Here is a 16,621-nt window from a genome sequence, read left to right on the forward strand (position 1 = left end):
AAAGAATTTGGGATGTTGACATTCCAGGAAAGGCTCTCAGAGGCTGGCTGGCAAAATCCCTGTAGCCTCAAAGCTGTGCATACTTTAAATGTTTTTTTCACTGCTCTGATACCAGGCATTCAATGAACAGGAATCCATTTGAACCCAGTGGGGATAATTTTTATGTATTTTAAAGATTCTGTCTACCAAAAGTCACTGTGTAAAGGGTGGGAATGTTATGGATTTTTTTTTTAAACAAATACATTGCAAATGTGATTTCATGAAGCAGGACTATTTCAGTTGAGGTGGTTAGACTGTGGTTTCGACTTACTGAGGCTATAATTAAGATCAGGAGAGTCCAGGGTGGATTGATTTAAATAATCAGTCCTAATCATGTTTTGCCTTTGTACTTTTTTAGTTATTTTTCCCTTTTTAAAAAAAAAAAATTGGTTGGTAACAATTATAACATTTGATTTGCAACTAAATATGGCTTTACCCTAAATTTGGTGCTGCTCTTTGCTAACCAGGAAGATACACTGTGTTGATACACATTTATACAACCAGATATGTAGCTTACTGTTTTTCCTGATGACGATGACGAAGTTTTACTTGCTATTTGTGCCAAGCCCTATTTGGATGGAAATTCAGTTAAAATGCACAAAATAGCATTTTATTTTATTTTAAATTAAAACTATTTTAAGTGTGCTGGATACATAAGAAAAATTTACCAAAACACGTTTTGCATTTAAAACTAATTTATGAAAGAAAGGAAGTATTATCTGTAGTGAATTCAACTGACTGTTTCTGGTCACAGTGTCCTTCAAGATTTTAGAACTAGTAGATATTGGTAGTAGTTTTTATTCATAAACTAGCAAAGGAAAACAGGCTTTTCTGTTTTTTTTAATTCTGAATGAACTAGTCATTGAACTGAACTAATTGAATAAATTGAAATGAAGAAAATAATCTCTTTGCACCTTCAGAAAACGCTACTGCTGTCAAAAGCTGGTCAACCAACTCTGGTTCCATGTGTTTTCTCCAGTGACTTCCAACAGTTCAGTAGTTTGACTATTTAAAACTTGGCAGCAGATGTGTGTTGCTTGAATATTATTATTTTTATTTGTGATTTTAATAAATTATAAAAAGTTTAGGCCTTAATGTAGGTTGTCACTTTCAAATTTAGTTTTAAATAGGTTTAGTTTTTTTTTAAAATAAACTTATTTAAATTAAATTTTTAAAAAATCAGATTTTTTTTTTTTAAATCATTGATTTTTTTTTTTTATTTTTTTTTTGTGGTCCATCCTGGGAGAGTCACCTGCTGATGAATATAAGTGGTTTGGCAAAGCAGCAAGTTGAAATAGATGGTTAGTGACCTCTCATGTCCGGGAATCCTGAAATAGTCTGTAGTTTATCCTGTTCATTCCTCTGGGATAACAATGGCCTTTCTGCTTATATTTTCTTTGTTTTTTTTCTTTCCAGCTTTTGTGCTTCTATTTTCTATCATTGTAAATACTGTGGTAAATATAGGTAAATAGGCACAAGGTCAATCCAGTGAGTGAGCTGTTTTTAAGGTACAGGTTAAATGCCAAATTTAACGAATTGTTACAGCAAAGTGTGTAGCAGGGAAGTGTGCCTTTAAACTCAGAAGTTTAAGACAATGTTAGCAACAGACCATGAAGACAAAACTAATTTGTCACTTGTGGGTGCAGCCTCTGACAACTGCATTTAGGTAGCATAGGGTTGCCAGTTTTGGATGGACGTATTCCTGGAGGTTTCATCACATGACACCTTTAATAAAGATTAATCTTTAATTCCTGGAGACTCCAGGACAGTCTGGAAGGTTGGCAACCATAATGTAGCAAGGAGGGGAAAGAAGTAGTAGTATTAAAATGTGCCCAAGCTAAATAATAAATCAGATGAAGTCATGTAAAATAGACGTGTGCTGTGCTCTACCCCATTTCTTGTATGCATACTAAAATGAAGTTATAAAAATCTACAAAACACTCTAAAATGTGCAGTTTTCTTACTCTGACCTTTTGGTTACAGCATGAGGAAAATAAATCTTTCAGAAATAAATGTTATCTGTACTTCTCTGGATGTAGTTTTTAAAGATGCTGGAATCTAGTGTGAGGGTTTGAAGCAATAACTCTACATTGATTCAGAGCTTTTCTGTTCTTGGTGGAGTAGCAGAGTTCTTTAAACCAGTGGTTCTCAACCAGGGGTCTGGGACGCCCTAGGGGGCCTCGAGCAGGTTTCAGGGGGGCTTCCAAGCAGGGCCAGCATTAGACTGACTGAGGCCCAGGGCCCCACCGCATGGGGCTGAAGCCCAGGTCCCTGAGCCCTTCCACCCGGGGCTGAAGCTGAAGCCTGAACAATGTAGCTTCATGGGGGTGGCATGGGGCCCAGGCAGTTGCCCTGCTTGCTACCCCCTAATGCTGGCCCTGGCTTTTATATGCAGAAAACCAGTTATTGTGGCACAGGTGGGCAGTGGAGTTTTTATAGCATGTTGGGGGGACCTCAGGAAGAAAAAGGTTGAGAACCTCTGCTCTAAACGTAGATTGCCTGCAAAATTACAGTTAACAGTCACTACTTTGTCTAACTGAACATTTCTCAGAGAGATGCGCTTACTTATTCATTAGGGAAATAATGAAGTCCCAGGTTTGGTTGGTCAACTTGTTAGGCATTTTCAGAAACACGTTGTTCTCATCAGTGTAAATGACTTTACAAAGTCTGACGATAAAATGGATACAAGCTGAGTGCTTAGATACAGAAGTAGCCCCACCTTTCCCTTCCTATTCCTCCCCCTCTTCCTCCAGTTTCCCCCAAACATTCAGTGAGGGACAGGGTTCCCTGTGCCATGGAACAGGCCATGGATCTGGTCACCAGACCACACTGATCTCCATATACATGGTGACTCTATCTCTCTGGTGGAAGTTCAGAAGCACAGGCACTGGAGCTTCGAAGGAGCCATCAGGGTTTCCTTTGGCTGTACTTGACCCTAGGATTCCCCCCTCACACACCCCTTTAAGAGGGATGTTGTGCAGCATGGATTGGCCCTGCACAAAAAGTAATGTAGCCTTTCTTCACAGAAATCTGTTTGGCCTATTTGTGGGGGGACTATGTATTCCCTTTTGGCCTACTCTCTTCTAATGCATACTTGCCCACTGCTTGCCCCAGCATGCCCAGTACCTTCCCCTGCCCTGCACATCCTGAGCAAACAGGGAATGGGAGGGGAGGTGATGCCATTGGAGGGATGAGATCCATGTATGGATTTCTGGGGGCACAGTCATCACCAGAAACTTCTGTTTCATGGTTGGAATGGGCTAGAGACTGGCTGTCTCCAAGGCTGTATGTCAAAGTATTCCGAAATGTAAAATAAATTCCTCAGTGACTTTTAAAGTAATTATCACACTAACCGCTAGCACAACTTAGGTGACCTATGTGTTTGATTCCTGTGGCTGTTGGACAGTTTTGGATGCTGTGTATTTTCTGGTCTGGGGCCTGAAAATCCAAGGAGCTGAGCAGTATCAAACACCTGCTGACTTGAGCTGGGACTGGTCAGCACCTTGCAGGATCAGGCTTTCAGTCCACAGAAGTTATTCAAGAAGAAAGAATTAAAGTAACCAAGCTATAATAAAGCACTCGTCATAGGCATTCAAACAACTTTGGTCTTCAGCAGTGGCACATTGGAAATAGGAATCAGGGATGTTAGGAAGCAAGATTTTGTGGGTCCTTTCAGATTGTGATGTTGGCTTTTTAAACCCATTGCTCTTCCACACGCAGTGGAATTTACAGCTGTGTTTCAGTAGGCTTCATACACATCCATTTTATGTGCACTGCTCTTAGCTGTATACTTAGATAGCTTTCAGTTTTAACAGTCTGCACTGGTCAGTCGTCTACTGCTTTGTTCTTCAAAATCATTTTTCCTCAATATTTTTTAAGTTTAGATCATTAACTAATCTGGATGAACTTGCTAAAATGCTCTTTGAGGACTCCAGTGTCAAATAAAATGTTGAGTCCCTATATTGACATCAGGCAAAGCAAAATATGGTTTATACAATCACTTTATTTATATTTTGGTTATCTAACTAATGCAAAACAGTTACTTCCTTTAAAGTCTTGTTTTTCTTTTTTTAATCCTGCACTTTGGCAAACCTTTTGTGTTAGTTAAAGCAACTTCACTGTACACTATTAATGGCCAAGTTACTGTTGTTGTTGGGTTTCTGATTGCATTCCTTCTTATTATATTACCATTGAGCTGGAGAAAAGGAACTTAGTGTCCTTATAGCAGCAACAGAGTAGCTTCTAAAGCATTTCAGTGCTATATATATTATTTATTTAACACTTTGCATTTAGAATGAGAGACTTTTTGTGAGCAAAGAGTAAATGCTTTGATTGCATGAGGCAGAATGGACTAGTGGAGTGAGTACGAGACCAAGAATTATGAAGACACACATTCTTATCCTGTCTCTGCAAAAGATTTGCTATGTTCCCATTGGCAAATCACTTGTCTCATTTTCCAGATCTGTAAAGTGGGACTAATACTTTACAGGAATTTAGAGAATTTAATTGTAAAGTCTTTTGAAACATGTGAAGTGCTGAATAGGTATGGCAGTAAATAATAACAACAATAATAATAATGCATGATATAACTCTAGCTTTCATTGCACCATGCTTAGATAATAGTTGGAATATGTTAAGTGCCTCTTGAGAAGACAAAGGGGCAGATAATGATCTCAGTTATGCTTGTGCAAATCTGGAGTAACCCTATTGACTGCAATACTTATGCTGCAGTTACACCAGCATAAATGAGATGAGAAACTGACATCAAGCCTCTAATATCTGTATTCTCTAGCTTAAAAATAAATATTTAAAATAGGGCTGTCGATTAATCGCAGTTAACTCACGCGATTAACTCAAAAAAATTAATCGTGAATAATCGCATGGTTAAACAATAGAATACCAATAGAAATGTATTACATCTTTTTGAATGTTTTTCTACATTTTCAAATATATCTTTCAGTTACACAGAATACAAAGTGTACAGAGCTCACTTTATATTTATTACAAATATTTGCACTGTAAAAATGATAAAAGAAATAGTAATTTTCAATTCACCTCATACAAGTACTGTAGTTTGTCATGAAAGTGCAATTTACAAATGTATTTTTTGTTACATCGCTGCACTCAAAAACAAAACAATGTAAAACTTTAGCGCCTACAAGTCCAATCAGTCCTACTTCTTGTTCAGCCAATCGCTCAGACAAACAAGTTTATTTTCATTTGCAGAAGATAATGCTGCCTGCTTCTTGTTTACAACGTCACCTGAAAGTGAGAACAGGAGTTCACATGGCACTGTTGTAGTAGCCGGCGTCGCAAGATATTTACATGCCAGATGCGCTAAAGACTCATATATCTCTTTGTGCTTCGGACATTGTTCTAGAGGACATGCTTCCATACTGATGATGTTCGTTAAAAAAATAATGCGTTAATTAAATTTGTTACTGAACTCCTTGGGGGAGAATTGTATGTCTCCTGCTCTGTTTTACCCACATTCTGCCATATAGTTCATTTTATAGCAGTCTTGGATGATGATCCAGCACATGTTGTTCGTTTTAAGAACACTTTCACTGCAAATTTGACAAAATGAAAAGAAGGTACCAATGGGAAATTTCTAAAGATAGCTACAGCATTCGACCCACGATTTAAGAATCTGAAGTGCCTTCCAAAATCTGAGAGGGACGAGGTGTGGAGCATGCTTTCAGAAGTCTTAAAAGAGCAACACTGCTGCGGAAACTACAGAACCCGAACCACCAAAAAAGAAAACCAACCTTGTGCTGGTGGCATCTGACTCAGATCATGAAAATGAGTCAGTCTGCACTGCTTTGGATTGTTATTGAGCAGAACCTGTCATCAGCATGGACGCATGTCCTCTGGAACAGAGGTTGAAACATCAAGAGGCAGCTTGACAGCCCTGATTTAAAACCTTCCTAGTGATAAGATTGACTTGTGATTTTTTATTTTTTTTTAAGGCCAGATCTCAGCTAGTATGAATCAGTATGGCTCCATCAAAGTCAATAAAGTATGCTCACTTACACCAGCTGAGGATCTGACCCATTGATCGCAGAAATTGGTGGAAGGATTTTTAAAAAGCCCACCAAACTATTACATTGTAGAAGAAATTAGCATGTTAGAACATGATGCACATGGAAGTCCCCGGTGTGAAACAATAAATATGCTGTAATTTAAATAATAAGAACCTGGGGTGGAGAAAGACATAAGGGAAATAATTTTAATGGGCAGTTTGAAATTTTTCTTTGGGGGCAGGGAGCAGAGGAGGGCAAATAATGTTTGTACTTAGCTAGACAACCAGTGAAGAAAAGGCTGAGACAGCAGAAGATCCACACATCTCCCTGAATCCATGCAGAATAAGCCTGTTTCTCATGGCTTTTTATGAATTTAAGAACTAGAGGACATTAAGTAACATGAGGATAGAAAAGGATCTTTAAAGTGCTCGATCCTACAAGGTGAAGAGCACTCATGTGAAGTGCAGAGAACCCCCACTTGCCAGTGATTTTGGTTGGGAATTGAAGGCCTAACACCTGGCAACAATGCTCAACGTTTCTAAGAATGGAGCCCTAACTTACAACAGCAAAGGAAATGGAACAAGCAGTCTAGAACCCAGATATACCTAGAGACTTCCTAGTCATATTCTGTTGCTGCAGTTTTAGTTTTCATACTAAGTAGTGCACATAGGATAAGGAAATTAATTACTGATTGTCTACCCCCCTACTTAGAGACTCCTTTAATCAATAGCACATGGAGAAATAGAAGTACAAACTGACCACTTGTGAAGCAATGCGATTTACTTTAGTGTGTTCTAATGGGAGACAGATCCAGTCCTAAATTATCCTGGTTAAAGGGCTCAAGTGTCCACGTAAATGCATACCCAACTGCCAAGTGTCTTCAAATTTGTCAATCTTGTTCAGTAACGCTTTTGTGGTGAATTTGAGAGGAAATGTTTGCCAAAATGAAAGGGTTGATTTAAGGTGTTGATTCCTTCTAGGGAGCTCAGAGCTTTTACCTTGAGCTAATTCCTGTTTGCTTTGTACAAAACTCCCACTGAAGTCTGTGAAAATTTTGTTTGTATAAATAGGGCATGATTTGGCCCCTACAGTAGCTAGCTCCTATGAATTATATCAATTAACTGTATGGCTTTTAAGGCATTTGTGATGGTAAATCAAGGGTTAAAACTGTTCATATTAGCAGCAAAACATAGCATGAGCAAACTGCCAGCACAAATATCAAGGCGCTGTTCCTGTGTAATGCTTAACTGAAGGTTAGTGATCAGCTTAAAACATAGAAAGACTCTTAACAAGAGCTGCCAAATTAAAGCAACAAGCATTTGGAGAGATTCTTCCCTTCTCAATGGGGAGGTAGGATTCACTAAAGCTTAGTCTATTGTTCCTTGATCTAAGAAATCAGTAAAGATGCATTTTCTAAATTAGTTTATATAGCCCTTAAAAAAGAGGCAGCCTGACTTACATTAGAGAATTACAGATCGGATATTTATTTTAACTACCAAAGATATGGCGAAAGAATTAGACCCTCTTTCAAGGTCTGTTCTGACTTTAAACTTTGAACCCATTTAAAATAATCAGAAAAATTTCTTAGATTTAAAGGAAACAGCAACACTTTAAGTCTTCTGGTATTAAAAGGCCAGACACAATTTGTGTTGAGCAGCTCTTATGATTGATCAGAACTAATTTTTAATCTCCAAATCTCCTCTAACCTATAAAGTAAAAGGATTTATTGAAGTAGCTGGTTTACTGATAAGTTATAGTAAGCTGGATGCACAAAGGGAACCTGTTGATCCAAATCTTGATTCATAGCACTCTTTATAAGAATAGCCTGCTGCTCTAGGTAGGCTGTGGGTTGGTTTTTTGTTTTTAAATAAGTTATTTCCCTTCTCTTCTAAAACATTCCTACCTAGATTTTTACTGTTCCCTGAAAGGATTATGGACTGAGCACCTGATGCAAAAAAATATGATTTAATTTTTAAAACATAAGGATAATGTTCTAGTTCATATAGTCAAACATCTAGCAGCCTTCAACTACCTGAAGGGGGGTTCCAAAGGGGATGGAGCTCGGCTGTTCTCAGCGGTGGCAGATGACAGAACAAGGAGCAATGGTCTCAAGTTGCAGTGGGGGAGGTCTAGGTTGGATATTAAGAAACACTATTTCCCTAGGAGGGTGGTGAAGCACTGGAATGGGTTACCTAGGGAGGTGGTGGAATCTCCATCCTTGGAGGTTTTTAAGGCCCAGTTTGACAAAGCCCTGGCTGGGATGATTTAGTTGGGTTTGCTCCAGCTTTGAGCAGGGGGTTGGACTAGATGATCTCCTGAGGTCTCTTCCAATCCTGATCTTCTATGATTCTATGATCTTTTCAGCATGCCAAAATATGAAATGGGAAGAAATGCCATAGTTCATCATTTCCTGTATAAAATTAATCAGCAATATGCTAAGAGTTTCTGCCAACTAAAAAAATGGTGGAAATGGTTTCTAGTCACTGCCTGCAGCTATCACAGTCTGGTTGTAGAGTCACAGTCACAAGATAGGAGTGAAGAGTCAGCTGGGTCAGGATACTGGGAGATCAGAAGCAGGAGACAAACCTTGAGATCAGAACCACGAGTCAGATGCCAAGAGTCGACCCAGCTCAAGATGCCAGGAAGTCAATGTGTGGAGCAGGAGCAGGGTGGAGCCCAGTTGTTTAGACAGCTTCCTGTTCCTGCTGGACCAGCTGGCTGCTCTGGGACTCCACCAGTAGGACCTCAGGGGTGGAGCCTGGAACTGGGGCTGGGTTTCATGGGTCCCAGATAAGCAGTTGTCAGCAAGCTGGCAGGCGCAGGGTTGGAGCTTAGCCACTCCTGTAAACCCTGCGGACCTGGGTTCGATATCCGTGGATCATGACAGCACCTAGGTTGGTCTGTACTTTAAATCTGAATGTTGTAGTTCATAACATAGTAGATGACACAACTTGAAAACTTGCCCTGCTTGATTAACAGAATTCTGAAGGCCTCCAGAGACTCTTTTGGCAAACCACCAGTTGAATAAGTCACCATATATAGTACGAGATAGAACTGCAGACTGGTGTTCTTTGTGAGCCACTACTCTTCTCCAAATCACATGGTCAGTACTTAATATAATATAAATCAGTGACAATGTGCATTATCTCATCCTTTGAAATTAGAGGGGCAGGGGTTAGAGGCTTTCCAGTGAGATTATGCCTCTTCGAATTGGAGACGGGTCATTACAGCCAGGAAAGACTGCTCTATCAATAGAGGAAAAACTGCAAGGGATTCAACACTGAATATATTTGTATAACCATATCCTTCAGGAGCTGTCGAGGCTAATTCCCCACTGTGGCACTTCGAGTGCATAAGGTGGGGGCCCACAAGGATTCTAAAAATTAATATGTGCCACTCCAGGCTTGTATTAAACTCCCATGGTTACAGCTTTTCTCTGACCTTGGATTGGTAGATGCTGCCACCACCGAAGTGCAGAACCCCTTTGCGAACCCAGGAAGGTGCACTTGGGAATTCCTTCCTGTGGGGTACCCTCAAGCCCTTTCACACACACACCCTTTGGGGAAGAGCTGAGAAAGGGGAGAGGGAAAGAAAATCAGCTGTTGGCACCAGCTAATTAAACAACATGTGCACAAACCTCTTAAGACACACAAATCCAGTTCTGTTCTTAAAAAAAAAAAAGGTAAATTTTATTTAAAAAAATATTTTATATATATATATATATATATATCTGGGAACTCAGGCTATTGCTAGATTTTAAAAGAGCCACTAAAAGAATTAAACACCAGGAATAGTTTTGTTGAGGTCCAGCTTAAAGGTTACAAGCAAAACAAAAGCACCTGGGGTTAGCACAGGGGAATCCACAAGCCATAACGAAATAAAAGGGATTAACCCAATTTGGTCTTCCTAGACATTTTCCGATCTACTTACATATCTGGGGTTTTAAATGAGTAGTTTCTAAGTATGATACTGATGATTTTTTATACCTGGACCAAGCGTCTTACAGCATAGCTGCTGCCCTGTGCATAGCAGTGAGACTTTTTAACTCTTTACAGGTAGAGCAATTAGAGAACAGCTACTAAGAGGGATTTTATAGCTACTGGATGGCTGAGAGTCTATAAAAGGGAGCTACCTCCACCCCCCTTCATTTGTCACAGCAGCTTTGTCAGTAACTACAGTACTGTAGTGTAGACGCTTGCTACAGTGACAGATGAGGTTTTACCATCACTCTAGTAAATCCCCTCCCTCAAGAGGTGGTGGCTAGGTTGATGGAAGAATTCTTCTGTCAACCCTGCAGTATCTATACCAGAGCTTGGGTTGGTTTAACTGTGTCTCTGGTGTGAATTTTTCATACCCCTGAGCGACGTAGCTTAGGTCAACCTAAGTTTTAGACTTCAGTATCTCCTTTCTGGGTTTGGCTTTAATGGTATGCTGAATGGTATAGAGCAGGTAATGTGTGCTCTATTTGGAGCAGGGTAGGAACTCTGCTTGTTTACCAGATCATTCAGCACATCAACCGGCAATTTAATTTAATTTTCATTTTAGTTTTGTAGTTGACGTTTAAGTTGGTGTGAAGTTTTCCAGTTATTGTTGCAGTTATGCTATTGCACGTCCATTACTACAAGGAAAAAAGATTCAGTACTCGTAGAATCGTATATGTTGTGTTTCAAGTAGTTTCACTTCCTTTTCAGCCATATGCTGAAAAGTACCATTGCATCCTATTAGTAGTACTCTTTCTGTTTTGACTGTTTGTGAAAAAATAACTTGGTCAGCATTGCTTCTGCTGAAGTCTGACAGGTTACGCCACATTTCCTTTACATATATTGTGTAAGAAATACATGGACAGTTGAGCCGATGGGATGAGGGTCTCACATCAGTTAATCTTTTCCTCCCCTACAGAGTCCCCAAATTTCTCAGATTGTCCCTATGTTGCCCGTTGTTTGTTTATGTGGTTAAAAGTTTTGTGAAATGATCCGATATCCTGTCAAGTGCAGTTTGAAATGCTACAAGAGACAAACCATTATGAATTATGTTTAGTGAAATTGGTAATTACTTCTCTTCCTTTGCAGGTTCTTTAAAGAACTTGAAGCAAGGCATCAGAACAACATCTTCATAGAGGATATTAGTGATATTGTTGAAAAGCATACTGCATCAACATTTGACCCATATGTGAAATATTGTACTAATGAAGTCTATCAACAGCGAACACTCCAGAAACTATTGTAAGAAATGATGCTTAAAATGCATGTTTTTAAATCATCCCCTTAACGGTAGCAATCAGGATTTCTTGAAGCATAATATCTAAACTCCAATTCAGCATATCCATTAAGAACATGCTTATTTTAAAGCACATGTTTAATTCCATTGATGTAATTGAGGGTGAAAATATACTTGGCTGTAGAGTCCAGTCCTATTTGCAGTCGTGCTAAATTGTCTTCATGGACCAGCATAGTTTTACTAGTTTCTTTATAGCAATGCTTTTATACTTTTCCCTTTGTATTGTTCATTGCATAGTTTGTGTGCATGCGTGCACTGTACTGATGTCTCTAAATATCAGTTATATTTGTATAATATTTCTAAATATAACTGTTGAACACTAAAAGGATGAGATTCCCTCAGACTGCCCTTCCTCTGATTTACTGACATCAATGCTATTTGAAAAGAGAAATTCAGATTTCTAAATTAAAGCAATCTTTTAAAAAAACGTGGTTTCTTTTTTTTTTCTTCAGAGCTACAAATCCAACCTTCAAGGAAGTGCTGTCACGGATTGAGTCCCATGAAGACTGCAGGAATTTACCTATGATCTCTTTCCTCATTCTTCCGATGCAGAGGGTTACACGCCTTCCATTGCTGATGGATGTGAGAACAGATTATTTTTTTCTGTGTATTCTGTGTCCTTGGAAATTAAGCAACCTTTCTTTTTTTTTAGTTATTGGACCATTCCCATCTCACCTTGTTTAGACTGGGGCCATTGCTGTATAAACTGGTCTGTCAACAACAAAGAGGAAATTGTGAAGTGGGTGGTGGCATTTATTTGCTCTTGCAGTGACCAAGGAACTGTGTAGAAGTTCAAGTCAAACAATTGAGCACCAGTCTCTAATGAAACTGTATGACGAAGTCAAAGTCAAGACACAACTACCATAGAAGTTGCACACATACAGAATTGGGCCTAGAACCTGGTCCTTCAGTTCAAAACAAAGGCTTTCTGCCATGCTGACTAAAGGACTCCCCCTTTAGGGCCAGACTGTGCACCTTTTCTCACAGGAATAGTCCTTTTGGCACTATGAAAATTAAGGGGGTCACAATCTGATCCTTAGCTAACGATTTTAGTAATCGCTCCTGTGCCCTCAGTGGGGCAGCCACTACAGGGAAACATCATTTACATCCATAGCTAGTAACCAGCCTGTTATGGTGGGATGTGTGGGGTTCGCCCTTCCAACAGACAGCTGCAGGGATTGGGAGAGCCTACAGCGAGGGAGAGTGCTAAGAAGCGGAGGTCGAAATCTGATGGAAACATACATACTCATGAGGTCTGTGGCATTTTGGTTTGGATGCCAGGACTGAAATGTGATCTGCCCTGCTGCCAATGGTATGGATTAAAATCCACACCCGAATTCTGGCTTTAGTAGGACCCAGCTCAGGACCTATGCAGGTCAGTCACATCTATAATCATGAATACTGCGATAACTGTGGGGATGTGTTCAATACTTCACAGTGGTTGATTAAGCAATAGTCCTTTATATATCTACAGTTACTAGTTTATACATCCTGGCCCCATGGGCCATACTCTATTGTTCAATAAATCCCTGTGTTTGTTTAAAAAAACCCCCAAACATCCAAACTAACTCTTTAAATTCAGGATACCGCTTCAGAAATGAAAGCATCTAACAGCTGAACAGAATGGAAAATTACAAAACAGTTTTTTCTCGGAGATAATTTTCTAAACTTTGTTGAAATGTTTTCTTTATAGTGAGATTTCATTGTTTCACTTAAACTGAAATATGAAAAGTATGATTCTCTTACATTCAGACTGTGAAAACATAATTTCACTTGAAGAACATAATTTAGCCCCTTCATTATTAGGAACATATTGATACAAGATGTTTATTTTGGCCGAACTTTTATTTTCATGACCAACTCACATGGTTAGCCAACTTTCAGCAAAAGTTCCACAGTGCTTTGAACATTAGTGACTGGATTATGTTTAACCCTTATACAGTAGGAGTAAAGAGTGCAAAGAGCTTCCCTCCCTCCCCACTTTCCATGGTCTTCATAAGGACCGGAGACAATTGAAAGGGAGCACAGGGACTGCTCTCTCCCAGAGCCTTTGGGAGGACATGGTGCTCTGAGCAGGCAGGTCCGTGGCTTACCCCCTCCCCCTGCATCAGGCCATAGATTGATATCGGCATGCTGCACTCCCTAAAGAGCACATCAGTAGATACACACTCCATGTGCACCGAGGAGCTCTGGTTGGTAGGAAAATATGCTTCCATGTTGCCCATCCATGTTTAATTTCATTCATTGTATTGTAATTCTGTATACATCTGATTTAGATGTAACCATATACAGTTTTCAGTTCTCTGAATTGATTGACTTTTATTTCAGACCATCTGTCAGAAAACCCCTAAAGAGTCACCAAAATATGAGATCTGCAAACGAGCCTTAAAAGAAGTGAGCAAGGTATGTTTTTAAAAAGCAAATCCTATACAGCCGACCTGCTTCTATTTAGCCTCTTTCCTTCCTCAGTTGTGCAGTGTGCTTTGGCCAATTCAATATGCCAATCTGAGACATGCTCGCTTTTGTTTTTCCAAATGGCTTTGGCTCCTTATTTTTTTTATATATCTATATATATAGATATATATCTCAAGTGGCTATTATATATTATAACCACTTATTTGATATTATTTGCCTCCTTCATTATTTGTCTTGATCATGCATTTCATAATGAAATTGGACAGCTTGGTTCTATTCCCCCGTCATTGTCCAAAAAAAGGGATAGAGGTACAACACCCAAAGCCTGGAAACTGCCATGGATTTTTTAGAGTTAGAAAACTGGAGCGCCTAAGAACATTTAAGGATTTATTTATTTTTAGTGAAATTAAACCATTCCAGTCAATAAGAGCTGTGTTGAAAATCTCTCTTCAGCATGGAACAAGTATTGAATACACACAACAATAGAGGAACAACCCACTAATACATAAAGCATAAATATTGCCCATAATTAATTCTACAATAACCTCCAATAGGTTTCTTTTAAAGCTGATAATGAGGTTTCAGAATTTGGCATTCGTGACAACTTCCAACGTCACAATGAAAACTCTGTAAAATCACTGTTGGCCTCGAAAGCTTTTTTGAAATTAAACGAAAGACGGTTTGAAATGGAAATCTAGGGACTAGCCTCTGAGATCTTAGAATTTGAGATCCTGCGGTACGCAATTGAATGTCATTAAATTTGATGGATTGGGCATCCCCCTATTGGAAATAAGGTTCCTTATATTTAGGGCTAGACACTGCCTTAGGCTCTGAGCATTCCTGGCTCATTTAAATTATTTATGCATGGAAATTGACAATTTTTCTCTTAAAGCGGAAGAGTAATGAAGGATGAAAATGCCAAATTGCTTTATTCAGGAACAGTCACTGACAGATCAGCTTCACATTTAAATCATTCTGTTTCTCAGAAAAAATTCTGAACTGCTGCAGTAACACAATACTGCTGCCAACACACTTGAATTTTATTGTGGGAACTTCTTGTGGTGTACAGAGTATTCAGACTGAAAAGGAGAAGGGGGAGGAGAATTTGCCTGACTGATATTGTTCATACCCCTTTCTCTGGATGCTGCTTAACTATACCCGATAAGCATGACTTTTATCCCTGACTCATAAAAATCCTCCTGTAGAACAAATGTTTTACATTTTTTTTTTCCCCCTCAGGGAAGGATATCCTAGAGCTTAGTGTATAAGGGCTTTGTCCCCATCTTCTTCAAATTACTCAGCTGTTGCACTGAATTCATTGCCTAGTTTAATTTGTCTCCTATATAAAATCCACTAAAAATCGAACAGCCTAACTTGCTAACATGCTGCTTCCTATCTCCCCAACAACAATTATAGCAAAATAAAAGGTGAGCTTTTTTTCCTATTAGAAAAGCTGGAAGGCTCCTTTGTCCTTTCTAGACTTTTGATTGCTGCAAGTTAGCCTAGAGAAGGCTATCCAGACAGACTCAATTGATTTGTGTTCCTACTTTCATCCTACTCTCCACCACTCAACACTAGCAGGGATTAGCAGGGGTCATGGTGTTAGCATTCAGTACATTAGCTATGCTTTTCATTGAATTGCTGTGGTACTGGAAGGATCTGGGGAACTAAGTGAATCAATGGAGTATGCTGTTGCTCAGACATCTCTCTCCCCCCTTCCAGGAAGTAAAAAACAAGAAGGGGCTCATTGACTTTTGGGGAGCCCACGGAAGGGGTTAAGGAATGTATCATTTTTTCCATTTAACATATCTAGATGCCTGATCTTCCTTTTTTTTTTTTTTGGTCTCTAGAGGAATATAACACATTTTCAAATCACATTCTAAAGCACGAGTGAATAGTTTTGTGAAATACTGCCTTCCTTAGCTTGCCAAAAGAGCATCATAACGTTTGCCTTGGTATCTTCCTTCAATAAACAATTCACGTCTGCAGTTGTAAGAGCAGCATATAACATTGGGTCACAACTACACAACTCACTTACTTGCCAAAGTTAGAGTTTATGTTCTCTCAGGGTGCCCATTAAGTTTTTGGACTGACGATCTGCAATCCTTTTGAGTTAGATACTTTGTGCCACATGTACTATTCTGTGTGGAATAATCAATCCTCTTTGTGGTTTATTATAAAAATATCTGTTTCTTTGATTTTCTTGCTTCTTCAGTGGTATGCATTTCCACAGAAAAGTTGCCATATAAAGGAAAAGCTAGTAATGCAATATCTAAATACATTAAAGCAGGAACACTTTTTTCCCTTTTTCTTTCTAGTTGGTCCGTTTATGCAACGAAGGGGCTCGAAAAATGGAAAGGACAGAAATGATGTACACAATTAACAACCAGCTGGAATTTAGAATCAAGGTATGATATTTCCATTCATGAACTCATTTAGCATGTGCAGAACTTTTGCCTTTCCTTAAGTTTTAAGACTAACAGATTCACAGCCAGAGAAAATGAAGCAAATTACCTGGGGATTGCAGAAGCCATGATGTTGAACTGACCTTTCAACAAAGGACTAAAAGTTTGTCTCCTGAGAGCAGCTGAGGCTGTGAATGCTCAAAGAGCGACAGATGCCACTGCTAACCATATCTCAGTTACTAACATCAAGCAGCTAGAGCTTTAAACAAAAAGTAATTACACAAGTTAACACTACTCACCTGAATTGCACATAAAAACCAGGATATTCAGAGAGAAGGCTTCTCATTGTCAGTGAAATCTTGCCCCCCTGTTGAAGTTAATGACAAAATTCCCATTGACTTCAGGGGAGCTAGGATTTCACCTCATCTCCTTAACTCATGAAGTTCTGTAGAAGTGTTTAAA

The 16,621-nt window shown here is 39.1% G+C and overlaps 1 protein-coding gene across 2 annotated transcripts in view; it reads left to right on the plus strand.

Annotated features, from left to right (window-relative positions):
* The window catches only part of ARHGEF26 (Rho guanine nucleotide exchange factor 26), a 115,475-nt gene that overhangs the window by 43,013 nt on the left and 55,841 nt on the right, over positions 1 to 16,621 (plus strand). For both annotated transcript variants that reach the window (XM_026650166.2, XM_026650167.2), the window contains exons 7-10: positions 11,132 to 11,284; positions 11,792 to 11,921; positions 13,668 to 13,742; positions 16,073 to 16,162. In XM_026650166.2, coding sequence (XP_026505951.1) covers positions 11,132 to 11,284; positions 11,792 to 11,921; positions 13,668 to 13,742; positions 16,073 to 16,162 — 448 coding nt within the window. The remainder of the gene's footprint in view (positions 1 to 11,131; positions 11,285 to 11,791; positions 11,922 to 13,667; positions 13,743 to 16,072; positions 16,163 to 16,621) is intronic.

Source organism: Terrapene carolina, unplaced genomic scaffold, assembly GCF_002925995.2.
Source record: "Terrapene carolina triunguis isolate 2854851 unplaced genomic scaffold, T_m_triunguis-2.0 Scaffold88, whole genome shotgun sequence".
NCBI classification, from domain to species: domain Eukaryota; kingdom Metazoa; phylum Chordata; order Testudines; family Emydidae; genus Terrapene; species Terrapene triunguis.